This window comes from Epinephelus lanceolatus, chromosome 8, assembly GCF_041903045.1.
Source record: "Epinephelus lanceolatus isolate andai-2023 chromosome 8, ASM4190304v1, whole genome shotgun sequence".
NCBI classification, from domain to species: Eukaryota; Metazoa; Chordata; class Actinopteri; order Perciformes; family Serranidae; genus Epinephelus; species Epinephelus lanceolatus.
Genome location: NC_135741.1, coordinates 798,831 through 812,899, shown reverse-complemented (window position 1 = coordinate 812,899; position 14,069 = coordinate 798,831). Strand labels below are relative to the sequence as shown.

The 14,069-nt window shown below is 42.9% G+C and overlaps 1 protein-coding gene across 3 annotated transcripts in view; it reads left to right on the top strand.

The window, feature by feature from the left end:
* Window positions 1-369: 369 nt before the first annotated feature.
* The window catches only part of gripap1 (GRIP1 associated protein 1), a 63,292-nt gene continuing 49,592 nt past the window's right edge, over window positions 370-14,069 (top strand). For all 3 annotated transcript variants that reach the window (XM_033628631.2, XM_033628630.2, XM_033628629.2), the window contains exons 1-8: window positions 370-511; window positions 3,336-3,402; window positions 8,465-8,526; window positions 10,611-10,637; window positions 11,065-11,172; window positions 11,341-11,503; window positions 12,016-12,182; window positions 13,085-13,124. In XM_033628631.2, coding sequence (XP_033484522.1) covers window positions 464-511; window positions 3,336-3,402; window positions 8,465-8,526; window positions 10,611-10,637; window positions 11,065-11,172; window positions 11,341-11,503; window positions 12,016-12,182; window positions 13,085-13,124 — 682 coding nt within the window. In that variant the 5' untranslated portion in view covers window positions 370-463. The remainder of the gene's footprint in view (window positions 512-3,335; window positions 3,403-8,464; window positions 8,527-10,610; window positions 10,638-11,064; window positions 11,173-11,340; window positions 11,504-12,015; window positions 12,183-13,084; window positions 13,125-14,069) is intronic.

Here is a 14,069-nt window from a genome sequence, read left to right as displayed (position 1 = left end):
CTGTAAGAACAAACAAACAAACAAACAAACAAACAAAAGCAGTATAATATAGGACCTGTAGGCGACACCAGTATATTAAATATGTAAAGTATGAATGTAACATGTAAAATATGGTTACTTTTTATTTTTGCTTGTATTTATTTATTGCTTTACTTATTTTTATTTATTTATTTTATTTGTTTTCTGAGATGCTTTGACAGTAACATGTCTTTGTTCATGCCAATAAAGCCATTTAAATTTGAATTGAAAATTGAATTGAGAGCTCTGTTTGGTCTCTTGGAAACACAGTCGGAGTGAGAGCTCTGTCTGGTCTCTTGGAAACACAGTCGGAGTGAGAGCTCTGTCTGGTCTCTTGGAAACACAGTCGGAGTGAGAGCTCTGTCGTGTGTCCTCCTCTGTGCTGCTCTCCTCCTCCTCCGTCTCCTCCGCTAGCTTAGCCTGCTAGCTGGCAGCTCAGGTAAACATGGCCATGTCGCAGGCTCTGTCAGAGGAGGAGTTCCACCGGATGCAGGTGAGATAAAAACACCGCAGGTGATGTGTCAGGTCGGGGGGCTCGCGCGCAGGTAGCTGTCAGCTGTGTAACAAACACCTGAGAGAGCTGCAGCCAGGTGCGGCATCTCTGTCAGGGACGTTAGCTCGCTCATGCTAACCGTTAGCCGCTAGTAACGTCAGTCTGGCTGCTCGTGTCGGGCTGACGTTATTATATTGATAATGTGAGGTGAGCCGGAGCTGAGCTATCGATCACACTGATCATTAACTGATTGGTTTTAATTGACAGTTAGCGACAGTATGCTAGCTGGTGTTAGTCAGCTGACTTAGCTCTTAGCCTCCTCCTTTGGTACACGGTGTCATGTTAGCTTCCTGAAGCTAGCTCTTGTTTTTATCTGTTAGCTAGCATGTTAGCATCCACGGGACAGAGTCACGGGGTCTGAGCACACACAGGGCTGCTGTTGTTCATCTGCTCGGCTCACTGCTGCCTGTCATCATTAATATGAGGAAACACACTGACAGTCACTCAATGTGGAACATGAAGCAGAGGAGGAGGAGGAGGAGGAGGAGGAAGATCATACTGCAGTAGCAGTAGGGGAGACTGGGGTCAGGTGCAACACAGGATGGCTGCTACAGGTAGTTGCAGATGGTGTTCAAGGTTGTGGTCCTGATGACACAGGATGCGTCACAGCAGCTGCAGGACGCGTTTGTAAAGTTACAGTAAGAATCAGACTCTTCAACAGTTTTTATTGACAATTAATTTCTTTGCTCGTGTTGTTGCTACGTGCCTCCGGTTTCTGCGCTCTAGGTGCCTGGCGTTTTATTGGGAGCGCTCTGAACTCCTCGAGTTGAGAAAGCTTCATGTCAGAGCAGTAAAAAGGCCCCTCGTCATCTCTGCTTTTCCTCATTGTCCAATGGGATGATGTGAGAGGCGGGGCTTCTGTGGTGGTCACGACACCCAGTTTACAGTTGGTAACCAATGGAGGAGAAACTGGTGGTAGTGGTTGCTGGATACCCAGAGCTATACGACTTTACAAAGCACAGTTAGCAGCATCTGAATAGAAAACAGCAGATAAGTGCAGTACTGTAAACGTCCATGATGGAGGAGAAGCTCCTGGACCAACTGGTGGTACTCCCCATGATCCAGCCTCTTTTTTAGGGTCTCATGTACCCACACAGATCTCTGTTTATCTGCTGACAGCCTCTCACCCTCAACCAGAGCTACACACAGCACCCTCTGCCTCAACATGGCAGCAGCTACACACTGATTACTGCAGGATACACAAACTGTAGACTGATCACACAGGAAGGTTAGTGTGAGGAGGTGATGGGGTGGTTGCCTGGCAACAATAAAAAGGTGCAGCAAACGTTTTTTTACTCGCGGTATTTGATTAAAAAATAAGAAGGCAGTGTGCCTCACGGTCTGCAACCTTCATAACACTTTCTGGGAGATGGAGGCCTCACTGGTGGTAGAGACAGGTGTGTGGTGGGCGTGGCCTTTGAGACGCTGTCATCAACTAACCAGGAAATAAACATTTTGTTTAAGATCGGACAGTCCAAGTGTGAGAGGGGGAGAAAGAGAGAGAGAGAGAGAGAGGATGATGTGCAGCAAAGGGCCGCAGACTGCAGTCAGACCTGCGGTCGCTGCAGCAGGGTCGTGGCCTTTGTACATGGGACGCCTGCTCTCTCCACTGAGCCACCAGACGCCCCAGAAATAAACATTTTGATCGCTTCGCGTCTCTATCACACTCATGTGACGCTGTCTTTTGAAACATTATGACAGGAACAGTTTGCTGGACATTAATTTCATTAATGAAGGATCGTTTCCTCTGACGCCTCCCAGAGTAACGTTCGATCTATCAGACGAGAGCCAGGAGAGCTCGATTCACTGTGACGTTCACAATGTCTCAATTTATCAGACTGAAGATTTACAGAAGAAGGGAAAGATCTCTTTCGGCTGTGATTGGTTTGCAACCTGACTCCTGTCTGACTGCTGACCGTGGACACTTCCTGTGTCTGTCCTTTCAAACTAAAGTCACACATATAGGTTTGGATTTATTCTGATTTATTCTTTCATGTTTGTTTGTTTTTTGTTTTGTTTTCTGCGACTGAGTGACCAATGAAATCTTGCACGCTAAAAACTTCTCTGGTTGAATGATGTTTGGGCGACTGTCAGGGGGCAGCCCTCTGTGACCTATGACCTAACTGAGACAGATGTTGAGTCATCAGTTAATCTGAGCAGAGTTTGAGCTCAGACTGTGTTTCACGTACAGGCTGTAATAAGGAAGGTTGTACCTGAGCTGCAGCCTGGTTACAGAACATGTGTGACCCTGCTGTGAGGAAACAGAATCATTCTGCAAAGACAGATCAATTACTCTGTGACTTCAGCCGATCAGAGACCATCACTGCAGCAATTCTAGTCATTTCTTGCAGGGTTTGTTTCGTAGCTGGTGCAGCACAGACACGTGGTTCAGTGGATCAGATGTGATGTACTGATTCAGTCTCTGTGCAGCCATCAGGCCTGTTTACAGAGGATAAACCATCGTGGTCAGAATCTAACAGACAGTCTAATGCTCAGTCCTAATAATGGATCTGTGTCTGTGACATGTAGTGAAACACACTGAGCTGCGTGTCCGACTCTGTTCACCAGACATTTTGAGCTTTCTTTGAATTTTATTTTGTAGGAACGAGGAGCTGCTGCAGCTGTGACGCTGTCTCATCTCTCCTCACCTTAAATTATGGTTCACCTGAAAGACAAGAACAAAAGCAGGAGGATTAAACATGAGGTGATGATGAGATAACATGATAATGTGTGTGTGTGTGTGTGTGTGTGTGTGTGTGTGCAGGCTCAGCTGTTGGAGCTTCGGACTCAGAACTACCAGCTGTCTGATGATCTCAGGAAGAACTCTGCTGGTAAGACACCTCTCTGCTCTTCCTCTCTTTACTGATGATGATGATGATATTTGAGATAAAGGTGCTGCTGTGTTTTGTTCATCATGTCTTCTCACAGACTCTCTGAACTGATGTCGAGTACAAATTATTTTATGAACTAAAAACATTACTTTGAATTACTGTGAATATAAATAATATGGTTTACAGTCTGTGTTTGACAGGAAGCAGAGTGATGAATGTGATCATCACTGCATCAGTTTTATTATTTTAAATGGGCCATAAAGTTTATGACCAAACAACATGATATGTGTAAAACTCCTGTTGGTCTGATTATCAGTAATAAAGTAAATTAATGTCATTATGTCATCTTGGAAAGCATAAAACCATAAAGTGCTGTTTACACTGCAGAAACAGACTCTGAGCACATTTCAACATGTCAGTAAAACAGGAAAGACATGTGTTGCAGTGGTTTGTATTTACAGTGTTGTAATGATCCTTGATGAGCCGACGTCACACGGAAATGTTTGTGACCACGTGTTGCACTGACTCAGGATCTGCACCTTTATATGATCCATTGAAACTCTGCAGTGAGTCACTTTGACTGTGTTTTTCATGTTGAAACTTTTTTGTGAAAACTAAACCGAGCGATTGTAAAATACAGTTAAAGACAGATGTGGACGAGGCTGCTGTTATAGCATCACACTTTAACATCAGTGTGATGACTGATAATAGTTTTTATTAACATGTATAGATATTAATATTGTCCCATAACAGTGACATTAATATAAATACATACAACATTCAGCTGTGGTCAGATTTAACAGGCAAACTCCAGACTGTTAGAACCTTTCATCAGGTATTTGATTCAATTTATTTATCCCAAAGGAAATTCTTGTGCCAGAGAACGCTTCAGTTATAGTAACACAAATCACATTAACAAGAATTAACTGGTGCTGCACGATTAATCTAATTGCAATCGCGATGTCAGGCTGTGCGATTACATAACCGCATGAAAGGCTGCGATTTGTGATTTAATGTAGGCTAAATAAATGTTAAGGTGTGTGCCTGTGAACGTGACTTTCTCTCCTGTAGTATGTGGAGTTTGCTGACATCACGCCCACAAGCTATCCTGGTGCGTGCAGCCGGCGTGCAGCAGTGACCAACACAGACGCTGAAGAAGAGCATGAGCTCGAACATGAACAGGCTGAGTCGGTGGCGAAAAAAACGTTTGTTACACGGCGATACTTTGGATTCAGGTACGGCGACGTTGAACAGAAAGACGTGCTGTGTAAAAGTCTAAAAGTTAAAGTCGCCACGTCCTGTGGCAACACGACCAATCTATATCAGCACTTGAGACAGCACAGAGAAAAGTAGGAAGAGTGCATGTGAGAGAAAGACGAGCCGTGTAACGTTAAAGACAAAGAGACAACTGAAAGACACCAGAGCCTCATAAAACAACATCCAAGCACAGTTACGCAAACATGTGTAAGTGTCACGGACTCCATAACAAACTATATAACAAATGAAAAATTGAGCAACTTTGCTCGGGTTCGGCCCACTTGACATGCTGCTGTGTTGTGCTATGGCGTGCTGGAATTTGTCATTTACGTGACAACGCCTGAACGCAACACAGGCTCGCTCCACTGTGTGTACAGTGTCGTGCTGCGCTGCTGTGTGAGCAGCGTGTTTGACTGTGCTCAGTCTGTTGATGGTCATTGACACACTGTCTGTCCATAACAATAACTCTGTCAGGTCAGTGCCCCCTGATATAATGTAGGGAAACACTGAGTCAAGCAACAAGACTCATGATACCATTTATTTATTATATTTTATTGTAATTATATTGTAATCGCAATCGCAAATCACGATATTGTCCACCATAATCGCAATCGCACATTTTTACCAAATCGTGCAGCACTACAATTAACGTTCACAAACCAGTAACACCCAGAACATCCAGTAACATCCAGTGGGTTCCTCGGGTCAGGGTCACAGTCTGGACCCAGTTTGTAAAACTATTTTTTTAGAGTGTTAAATATCAGTTGACATTAGACTTTCAGCGATTTATCGTCAGTGCTCGGAATCGGGCCGGTTTTCACGTGATCGGCCATGACCTGCGACCGGCCGCTCAGTCTAAAATATGCTGATTTAAAACGGCGGCCAAATTCCCAGCTCGCTGCATGATTGACATGGTGTAACATCAGCGGAGCACACACACACACATGTGCAACTCAAGGCTTGGGCGATGTGAGGAAGTGAAACATGGGCGGCTTCTCACCTTCATCATTCACGCACACACATCAAAAGAGAGAAGGTGGAAGTTGTTAATTGTCCATGTTAAACTGAACTGCGGAGCTCTCACTGCTGCACTGTGCCGCTTGAAACTGACGAGTTGCGTGTCCGCGTGCCAAAGATGCGCATGTCCATGCGCTTACTGGCGGGTGCGTCCTGAAGACCTGTGTGAATTTCCACAGGACATATTTTTACTTTTTTGTCTATTCAAGAAATTATCCACAAATGCTGTACACCAAGCAGCGCTCGACAGTGCAAGCATTTCACTCCACTAAAAATAGGTGTGTGCGAACTGAAAAAAATATTTAGGGGCACACGTGCGCATAAAAAATCAGCTGAAGCAGCCTATATTTTTGTCAATAAAAAAATATGATAATCTAACCGCAAATATTGGAGGAACTCCAGCTGCCTTCCCTCTTCCCTCTTCCCCATGTGACACGGTTATGGGCAGTTTTCCAAGCCACTGTCAGCACAATGAATATAAGTCCTGCTGTCGGCAGCGTGGAAATAAGTCAAAGTGTGAAGGAGACGGACCGGGTTAAGCGGCGGACCTCCGGGAAAGCCGGAGTCCTGCAGAGTTTCAGAGGACCTGGAGAATGTTTTAGGATAGTAATAACATTATATAAGATAATCATATTGCAAAGATAATATATATAAGATAATAACATTAAAGACAAAATTAAATTGCAATACATTTTCAGAACTTGATGTTTTTACCTTTCTGTACATTTTGTATACAAATTCATTAAATAATTTTGCTTGTAAATGTCTATTTGCATCACGTTTATTACAGAAAACACATTATTTGATCAATTTACATTGTGCCCCCAAAGTTCTTTGTGCGCTCCTTACTTTTCAACTTAGGAGCACATGTGCTCCTTGGGAAAAAAGTTAGCGTCAAGCCCTGCCAAGAATTATTGTTTTATTGATCCATGTTTTTATTTATGTATGCCTTTTTACTTATTTATTTTCATACTGTAGCTGAAGTTATATTTGAGCAAAAAGGAAAATGTTTCTGAACCTGTGTCACTGTTTGTGTTTGTTTGAGATGGTTATTGAAGAGCTGGTTGTGTCCTGATTAAAATGTTCTGATAAAGCAAAGATAGAAAATATTGCAATATCTTGTGAGCTGTAAAGCGGTGTGAAAAAAATGAAATCAGAATCGGCCGTCCAAACACTCTGCAAATCGGAAAAAGGTATCGGCCCCAAAAATTGTGATTGGTGCAAGTCTAATAAAATAATGTCAGAGAACATCTATTATTAATATAATAAGTTAGAATCTACAGTGTCTGCAGTTATAACCTGCGGCTCTACTGAGCTTGGTGAATGGTGTTTTATCTCCATGGTAACTGATACATGAGAAAGAGGGTCAAAGTTCAGGGTGGAGCCTTATGAGGAAGTCGTACGTCCTGACTGTGTGCAGCCTGCAGACAGTCCATCAGAGCAGCTGCAGTACCTGCTAAGAGTCACAAGAAACAGTATGTGAGACAGAGCGCACCTGTTGTCTTCAACTGTGGGACACAGAGGTCTCAAACTGAGATAACTCTGATGACATCACTGTGACATCATCAGTAGGGACGTGTTTATATAACTGATCAGATCAGCTACATGGCGCTCCATAAAGCCTGATCGGATCCTCTGTTTCACGTCAGTGGGTTTTATTTGTGAAGCTTTCATGCACAGCATCATGTAGTGCCGCTGTCCTCAACCCTCCAACGCTGTCTGTCCTCTGCTGTGATGAGCGGGTGTGTGTATATGTGTGTGTATATGTGTGTGTGTGTGTGTGTGTGTGTGTGTGTGTGTGTGTGTGGGGCCTGAGCGCAGCCGGCGGCGAAGCACCACACACCATAAATGACTGTTTATTCATGTTATTTACAAACTTCATGTGCGGTCGTTTCATTTCAGTTCAGTGTGACACAGTATCCTGTGTTTTGCTCATGTGTCACATGTTGTTGCACGGCGGACACTCCTGACGCCACTGCAGGTGCAACGACAGCCCTGTGAGCACACGACCAATAAGAGTCATTTATTAATGTAATCAACACAAAGGATGTACATATGATGAAAATGGAGTAAATTTCATTCAGGTAGATTAACTCAGGTGAGGCTGCACTGACCCAACACACAGTGGAGAAATGTCTCTCACAGGGACAGAGACGTTACTGTGAGACAGAGACACGACCGTAATGATTAAAGAGAGAATTTATTTTATACTTAGACGGATTCTTCATCAGGGGTATTTTCCCAGACATTAGACGGCTCCCTCTGAGTCACAGAAGACATTATTATTATTATTATTATTAATACCTCTTTTCATTGGCTGAGCTGACTGACTTTGACGAGTAAACTGATCCTCATGTGTTCAGTCTTGTTGGTGAACTTACTGTTTGATGTTTTAAGCTCTCACTCGTCCACAAACATGAACCTTCACTGACACAGGACGGAGCTCTGCTGTGATTCTCTGCTTCAAGAAAAACCTGTGATTTGTGAACAGTTATTATCAGTCATGTGAAGATTGTTTGACTGAGTGCTGAATAACGCCAGGCGGAGCAGGAGCGCTCAGAGAAGGTGTCAGTTTGTTTTATTCATGAAATAAATAATTGACTTGTGTTTTATTTAATTTATGAGTCAAACAGCTGATTTACTCAGATTACACTGTGTAAAGACAAACAGACTGTTTAAATACAGTTTGATCAGTTTGAGTATTTAATGAACTGCTATTGATGAATTATTGATGATTAATGTTGCTGCATCCCGCCCGTTAATGATGATGTTTGTTGTTGTGTTTCAGAACTGAACGCCGTCCGTCAGAAGAATGTGGTTCTGGAGAGAGATTTTGTCAAAGCACAGAAGGTAACAAATATTTCACTATTAGAGATTGTTCATATTTTTTATTTGAATTAAAAATAGATTTTCATATTTTAATAAAAACGTTAAGGTCTAGTCAGATTCCAAGTCTTTGTCAACATAAAGCAGGTGCAAATGCACTGATATAAATACTGTGAAAGTATAAAAACTCTCAAAGTTTGTTTTCAGAAACTGCCTTTAAATAACTGTCAGGATTTCTGTGAATTTGTGGGCGCTCCGTCCCGGGAGGCGGAGCAGCACGGCATACTGTAGGCGCTCCGTCCCGGGAGGCGGAGCAGCAGAGTGTTACGCAGAGTGCATGTGTGATTCATCAAACTGTTTGTTAATTTGTCGAAATGGAATGCCCTGTTTTTAACCACAAGGCACTAATTTTAGCAATTTGAGCATCAGATTGGATTTACAAAGTCGGCCTCTGTTTTCCAGTGTGTGAATGACATCAGCAGGAAGTAAACATGGACCCAAACTGTTGCTTAGCAACGTAACTCCAGTCAAACGGTCTATCCACCTTATTTTTCACGTAAACACGGAGGCAAAACAGAACGCAGCCAGCTTCCGTTTTTTTTGTGTGACACTTCCGGTCCAGCACTCTTACCACTGTGTAAATGGGAATCGCCTTGTTGTTTACCTTGCTGAGTTTAGCTATATATATATGTATATATCACATTTTTCACGTCACTATATCACCGTTTAGACTAATCTGATGTTTGTAAAGTCTATAAACACAATGACTGAAAAAACATTAGTATTTTCTCTCTGTGTAATTAATAACATTGTTATCGTAGATTAGCTAGGCTAACCGTTAGCTGTTAGCCGTTAGCCGTGTCTGTAATAACTCACTAAACTCACAAAGTGGCCCGTGAAAAAATTATTTTCTCCAGCGGATGTCTTAGTTACAACATGATTGAGCTAACTGGAGTAGTTTCATGTCGTATCCGACAACAGGAGGCTTTTAACGGATGACGATCCTGATGCTAGCTTTGCTGCTAGTGTTAACGTTAGCTGTCCCTGTCAGCTGCAGCCACTGATGCTTTCTAGACATCGTGATTTCCCAAAACTGAATAAATACCACACATAGCAACACAAAACTGCTTTGCTAGCTCAATCATGTTGTAACGGCTGGATGGTTGATGCGTACATGCTGATTCAGGTGCTATCAGAGCCGATCCGCGCATCACTATGGCTTAATGATCAACTCAGTCAATTAAAACAACCCGTCCTGTGTTAGGAGTGTATGTCGCTGACAGAAAGAAAGAAAAGGGAAAAAAGATAGAAAAGCAGCGTACACCTCACATATTTATTTCTCACAGTTGTGCACACGTGTGGCTGGCATGCAGAAGCACCGTCTGTGTGTCTGTGTGTCTGTGTGTCGAGGGTGTGAGCCGCAGCTTCAGCTGCTCAGGTAGAGAGGCTGTGTAGCCCGGGGTGTTTTTTCACTGATTCGGTTCTGCAGGTTCTCTGCTGGTACACTGGAGACGGGGATCAAGCAGTTTGTCTCACTCGGGATAGATTGTGCTTTTTTGGTTCATAGTTTATGATTGACGTGCGATTTATTCGCGTTTAGGGGGAATAAATTTCCGTTATAACGGAAACGTGGGCACAGTTATCTAACGTTATACAAAATACACAGACTAACTAACTAACTAACTAACTAACTGATTGACTAACATAAACAACTGAAAATTGAAAAAAAATTAGCTTGCACCGTTAGCTCCGGTAAGGGAAAGCATGAGGGAAAGCAGCTGACCGGAAGTCAAGCACAAAAAAACAGAAGTTGGTCACTATTTACTTCCGTGTTTGAAAATAAGGTGGATAGAGACAGGAAAACAGAGTGTATTCAGGCAGACAGGGTGAGAAAGAATAATGTGTTTTTGGAACATTAACCCAAAATATAAGTATGAACCTGAGCAGAATGTCGGACATTTAATAATCACAGTTTCTCCATGAAGATGATTTAACTTCTCAGATTACCAGTCAGTTATTTCAGACTGCAGATTAAATTCAGCTCCTGTTGATCAGTTGTTTGTTGCTGTTGTTTGTGTTGATGATATTTTCTCCTCTCGTCTCCTCAGGCTTTGAATAAGAGCAAAAAAGCTCAGGTGAGTTTCCTGTTTGTTTGTTCTGGTTGATCGTCAGCACCCTCTACTGGTCTCCACTGACTGATTATAGTTCATATTCTTCTTTTCTTATTGTTTATGTTCTTATTTACATTTTATATCCAGATGTTATTTTCTTTTAGTTTAAACATGCGACTCTGGTTTCAGTGTTTTTCACATTGTTATATTCAGAAGATGAAACGGTGTCTAACCTGTCAGATTTTTTACGCTCCCAATTTTACAGAGTTTCTGTAGTTTATTTTCAGATCTTTTATTTTGTCTACATCCCAACCTGAACCCACACCCTCACACTCTGCCCAGCATCCATTGTGTTTCTGTGCAAAGACAGTAGAGGAGTTAATTTGTTGAATATGAGCTGTGAACATAAATTATGAATGATTAATAATGTTGGTTGTTGTGTTTGGTGCAGGAGGTGGAGGCGCTGCTGAGTGAGAATGAGATGCTTCAGGGGAAACTCCACAGTCAGGAGGAAGACTTCAGACTACAGAACAGCACGCTGATGACTGAACTCTCAAAGGTTCCTCTCACTCTCCGTCTGCACTCTCACACTTATATTACTTTCATTTAACTGAAGCTGTGTGGTGTGTGAGCAGCACGAGATATAAGATCTGACTATGTGTTCCTTCTGTGTCTCTGACCTTCATCCTGCCTCACTTTATAATGTGATCCCATCATTTGTCTCCAGCTGTGTACGCAGATCGAGCAGCTGGAACAGGAGAACCAGGGCCTGAAGGATGGAGGAGCAGCCTCTGCGTCCACCCCACCACCCAACCCCGCCTCCAGTCCTGTCGATGGAGAGCTGCTCCGCCTACAGGCTGAAAACTCCACCCTGCAGAAGAAACTCAAAGGTGTGTTGTTACAGGCTGCACTCCGTCTGATGAGGGCAGGTGAAGAAACCTCAGATGGAGAGCAGCTGATCATCAGACAGCAGCAGGCGGAGATTCATCTCTCACAGCTCTGAGGTGTTGGCAGGGACCGTGCACCACCTTCTTGGATTTAGACTGAGACACTAGGAGCTGTATTTGTTAGTATTGTTGATGAGGCTGTTGGTACCTGTGGTGTTATGTGAAGTTTGGAGAAGAGACGTGATGGTTCGTGTGCCAAACTGAAACATGGTTTTGTTACTACTGTTTAACATGTTTAGATAAATGGATTCATGGAGAAAATAATCGTCAGATTAACTGACAGTGAAAAAGAAATTTCAACTTGTAGAAGATTTGTGTGATTCATTTCTGATAGATTTAGTAATGGTCCAGATTTTATTTTAAAAGTTGACAGAGTAAGGTAGAAGAAGCTGTTTCAAACACCTCAGCTGTGAAATGAATGAATCAATATAAAGTGATGTGTGTTTCTCCTGCAGCTCTCCAGGAGCGCTTCGACAAGGAGCTCCAGAGACAGGCGGTCGCCCAGGGCAACCAAAGCGCTACCATGGAGACAGAAGAGTCCAGCAGTGCCAACGGAGTCTCTGATGTCACAGGGAGAGGGGAGGAGCCAGCAGCAGAGGGAACCAATGAGAGACTGGACCAGGTGATGGACAGAGAGCCTGTTTAGAGCTGACACTAACATGAGTCTCAGGTGATGTGATCACAAGAGGACAGTGCTGTGTACAGGTGTAAACAAGACACATGTGATCACTCAAACCAGCTGTTGAGGTGGTCTGGGATGCATTTGATCTCAGGCTGGGACTCACGACAGGATATTATCAGGACACACAGGTCACAGTGCGATGTTAAGATGTTAGTGCAGTTACTGACGTTTCAAACTGCCCCAAAGGAAACTTTGTCAGCATCAGTTTTACCTTTCAGTCTGTTCATACTTAGTCATCAGTGCAGGACGTGCTGGTTGTTTTGGTGACAGTGTGTTAACGCTCTGTAACTTAACCATCTCATGTCGAGAACACAAAGTGTTCCGTGACTATCCCTCATTTTGCCCTGTGGAAGGAGACATGTTGAATTCTGCTGACAGTGATGTCTGCAGCTGTAATGACACAACAGCTAACAACATGCGACAGAGCAGCCAGCAGCAGTGTGGACGTGATGACTGTTTGTGGGGCAGTAACAAATTCAGCTGGAGACACATGACAGGCACAGGTGTGATCAGGTGTGTCTCAGCTGTCCTCTTGTGTTCAAGACACTGAAATGCACGTTAATCCCAGATCTTAACAGACACACCTCTGCTCATTATGTTACGTGACAGAAACACAACATGAACCTTTAAATGTTAAAAGATTATATTCTCTTTAAAAACAAAAAGAAAGTTGACTGATGAAGTGCTGAATGATATAAATCAGCAGAGTTGTGGTTTGTGAAATATTGTCATGACATAATGTAAACAATGTGAGAGATTAAGACCCAGAATTATCTGATCAGTGGTGTAAACGTGTGTCTGTTTTAATCGTGACTGTCTGTGTTTCCTCTGGCTGTTTGCAGACGGAGGCTCAGCTGGAACTCACAGAAAAACAGCTCCACGGTGAGTTCACAGTTTATCACTCAGCATTTCTCTGTAAATCAGAGCTCCTGTCCTCATGTGAGCTTTAATAATTCTCTGGTCTGATGAAAATAAACAGTCAGAGAATAAAAATGAAATGTATTTGAATTAAAAAGTGTTTGTGATGTATTGGTTTAAAGAGTAATAATGAAATAATGTTTGACTCACAGTCCAGAGAAGCATTTGAGTTTCACACTGATAGAAACAGGAGTTTTAATGAGCTGATTTCTGCTGACTCGCTGTTTTTCTCTGAACACACTGTGACGTTCACGGCACACACTGACGGCAGATTCACACAGAAAGGGTTGAGCTGCTTTTGTGGAGACTAAACCTGCACAAGTGAGACAGAAAGGAATCAGATCATTTCCTGTTCAGCAGTATGTAATCAGTGGACACTTCGCTGATACGATCCCGCTGGCTCTCTCTGGTTTTAAAGCTCAGGTGTGGAAACATTTTGGCTCCAGGGTTGGAGGGAGCTGGAGGTCAGAGTAAATTCATCTGTTGATTTAATTATGGATCTGTACAAATACAGTACAGGCCAAAAGTTTGGACACACCTTCTCATTCAATGCGTTTTCTTTATTTTCATGACTATTTACATTGTAGATTCTCACTGAAGGCATCAAAACTATGAATGAACACATGTGGAGTTATGTACTTAACAAAAAAAGGTGAAATAACTGAAAACATGTTTTATATTCTAGTTTCTTCAAAATAGCCACCCTTTGCTCTGATTACTGCTTTGCACACTCTTGGCATTCTCTCCATGAGCTTCAAGAGGTAGTCACCTGAAATGGTTTTCCAACAGTCTTGAAGGAGTTCCCAGAGGTGTTTAGCACTTGTTGGCCCCTTTGCCTTCACTCTGCGGTCCAGCTCACCCCAAACCATCTGGATTGGGTTCAGGTCCGGTGACTGTGGAGGCCAGGTC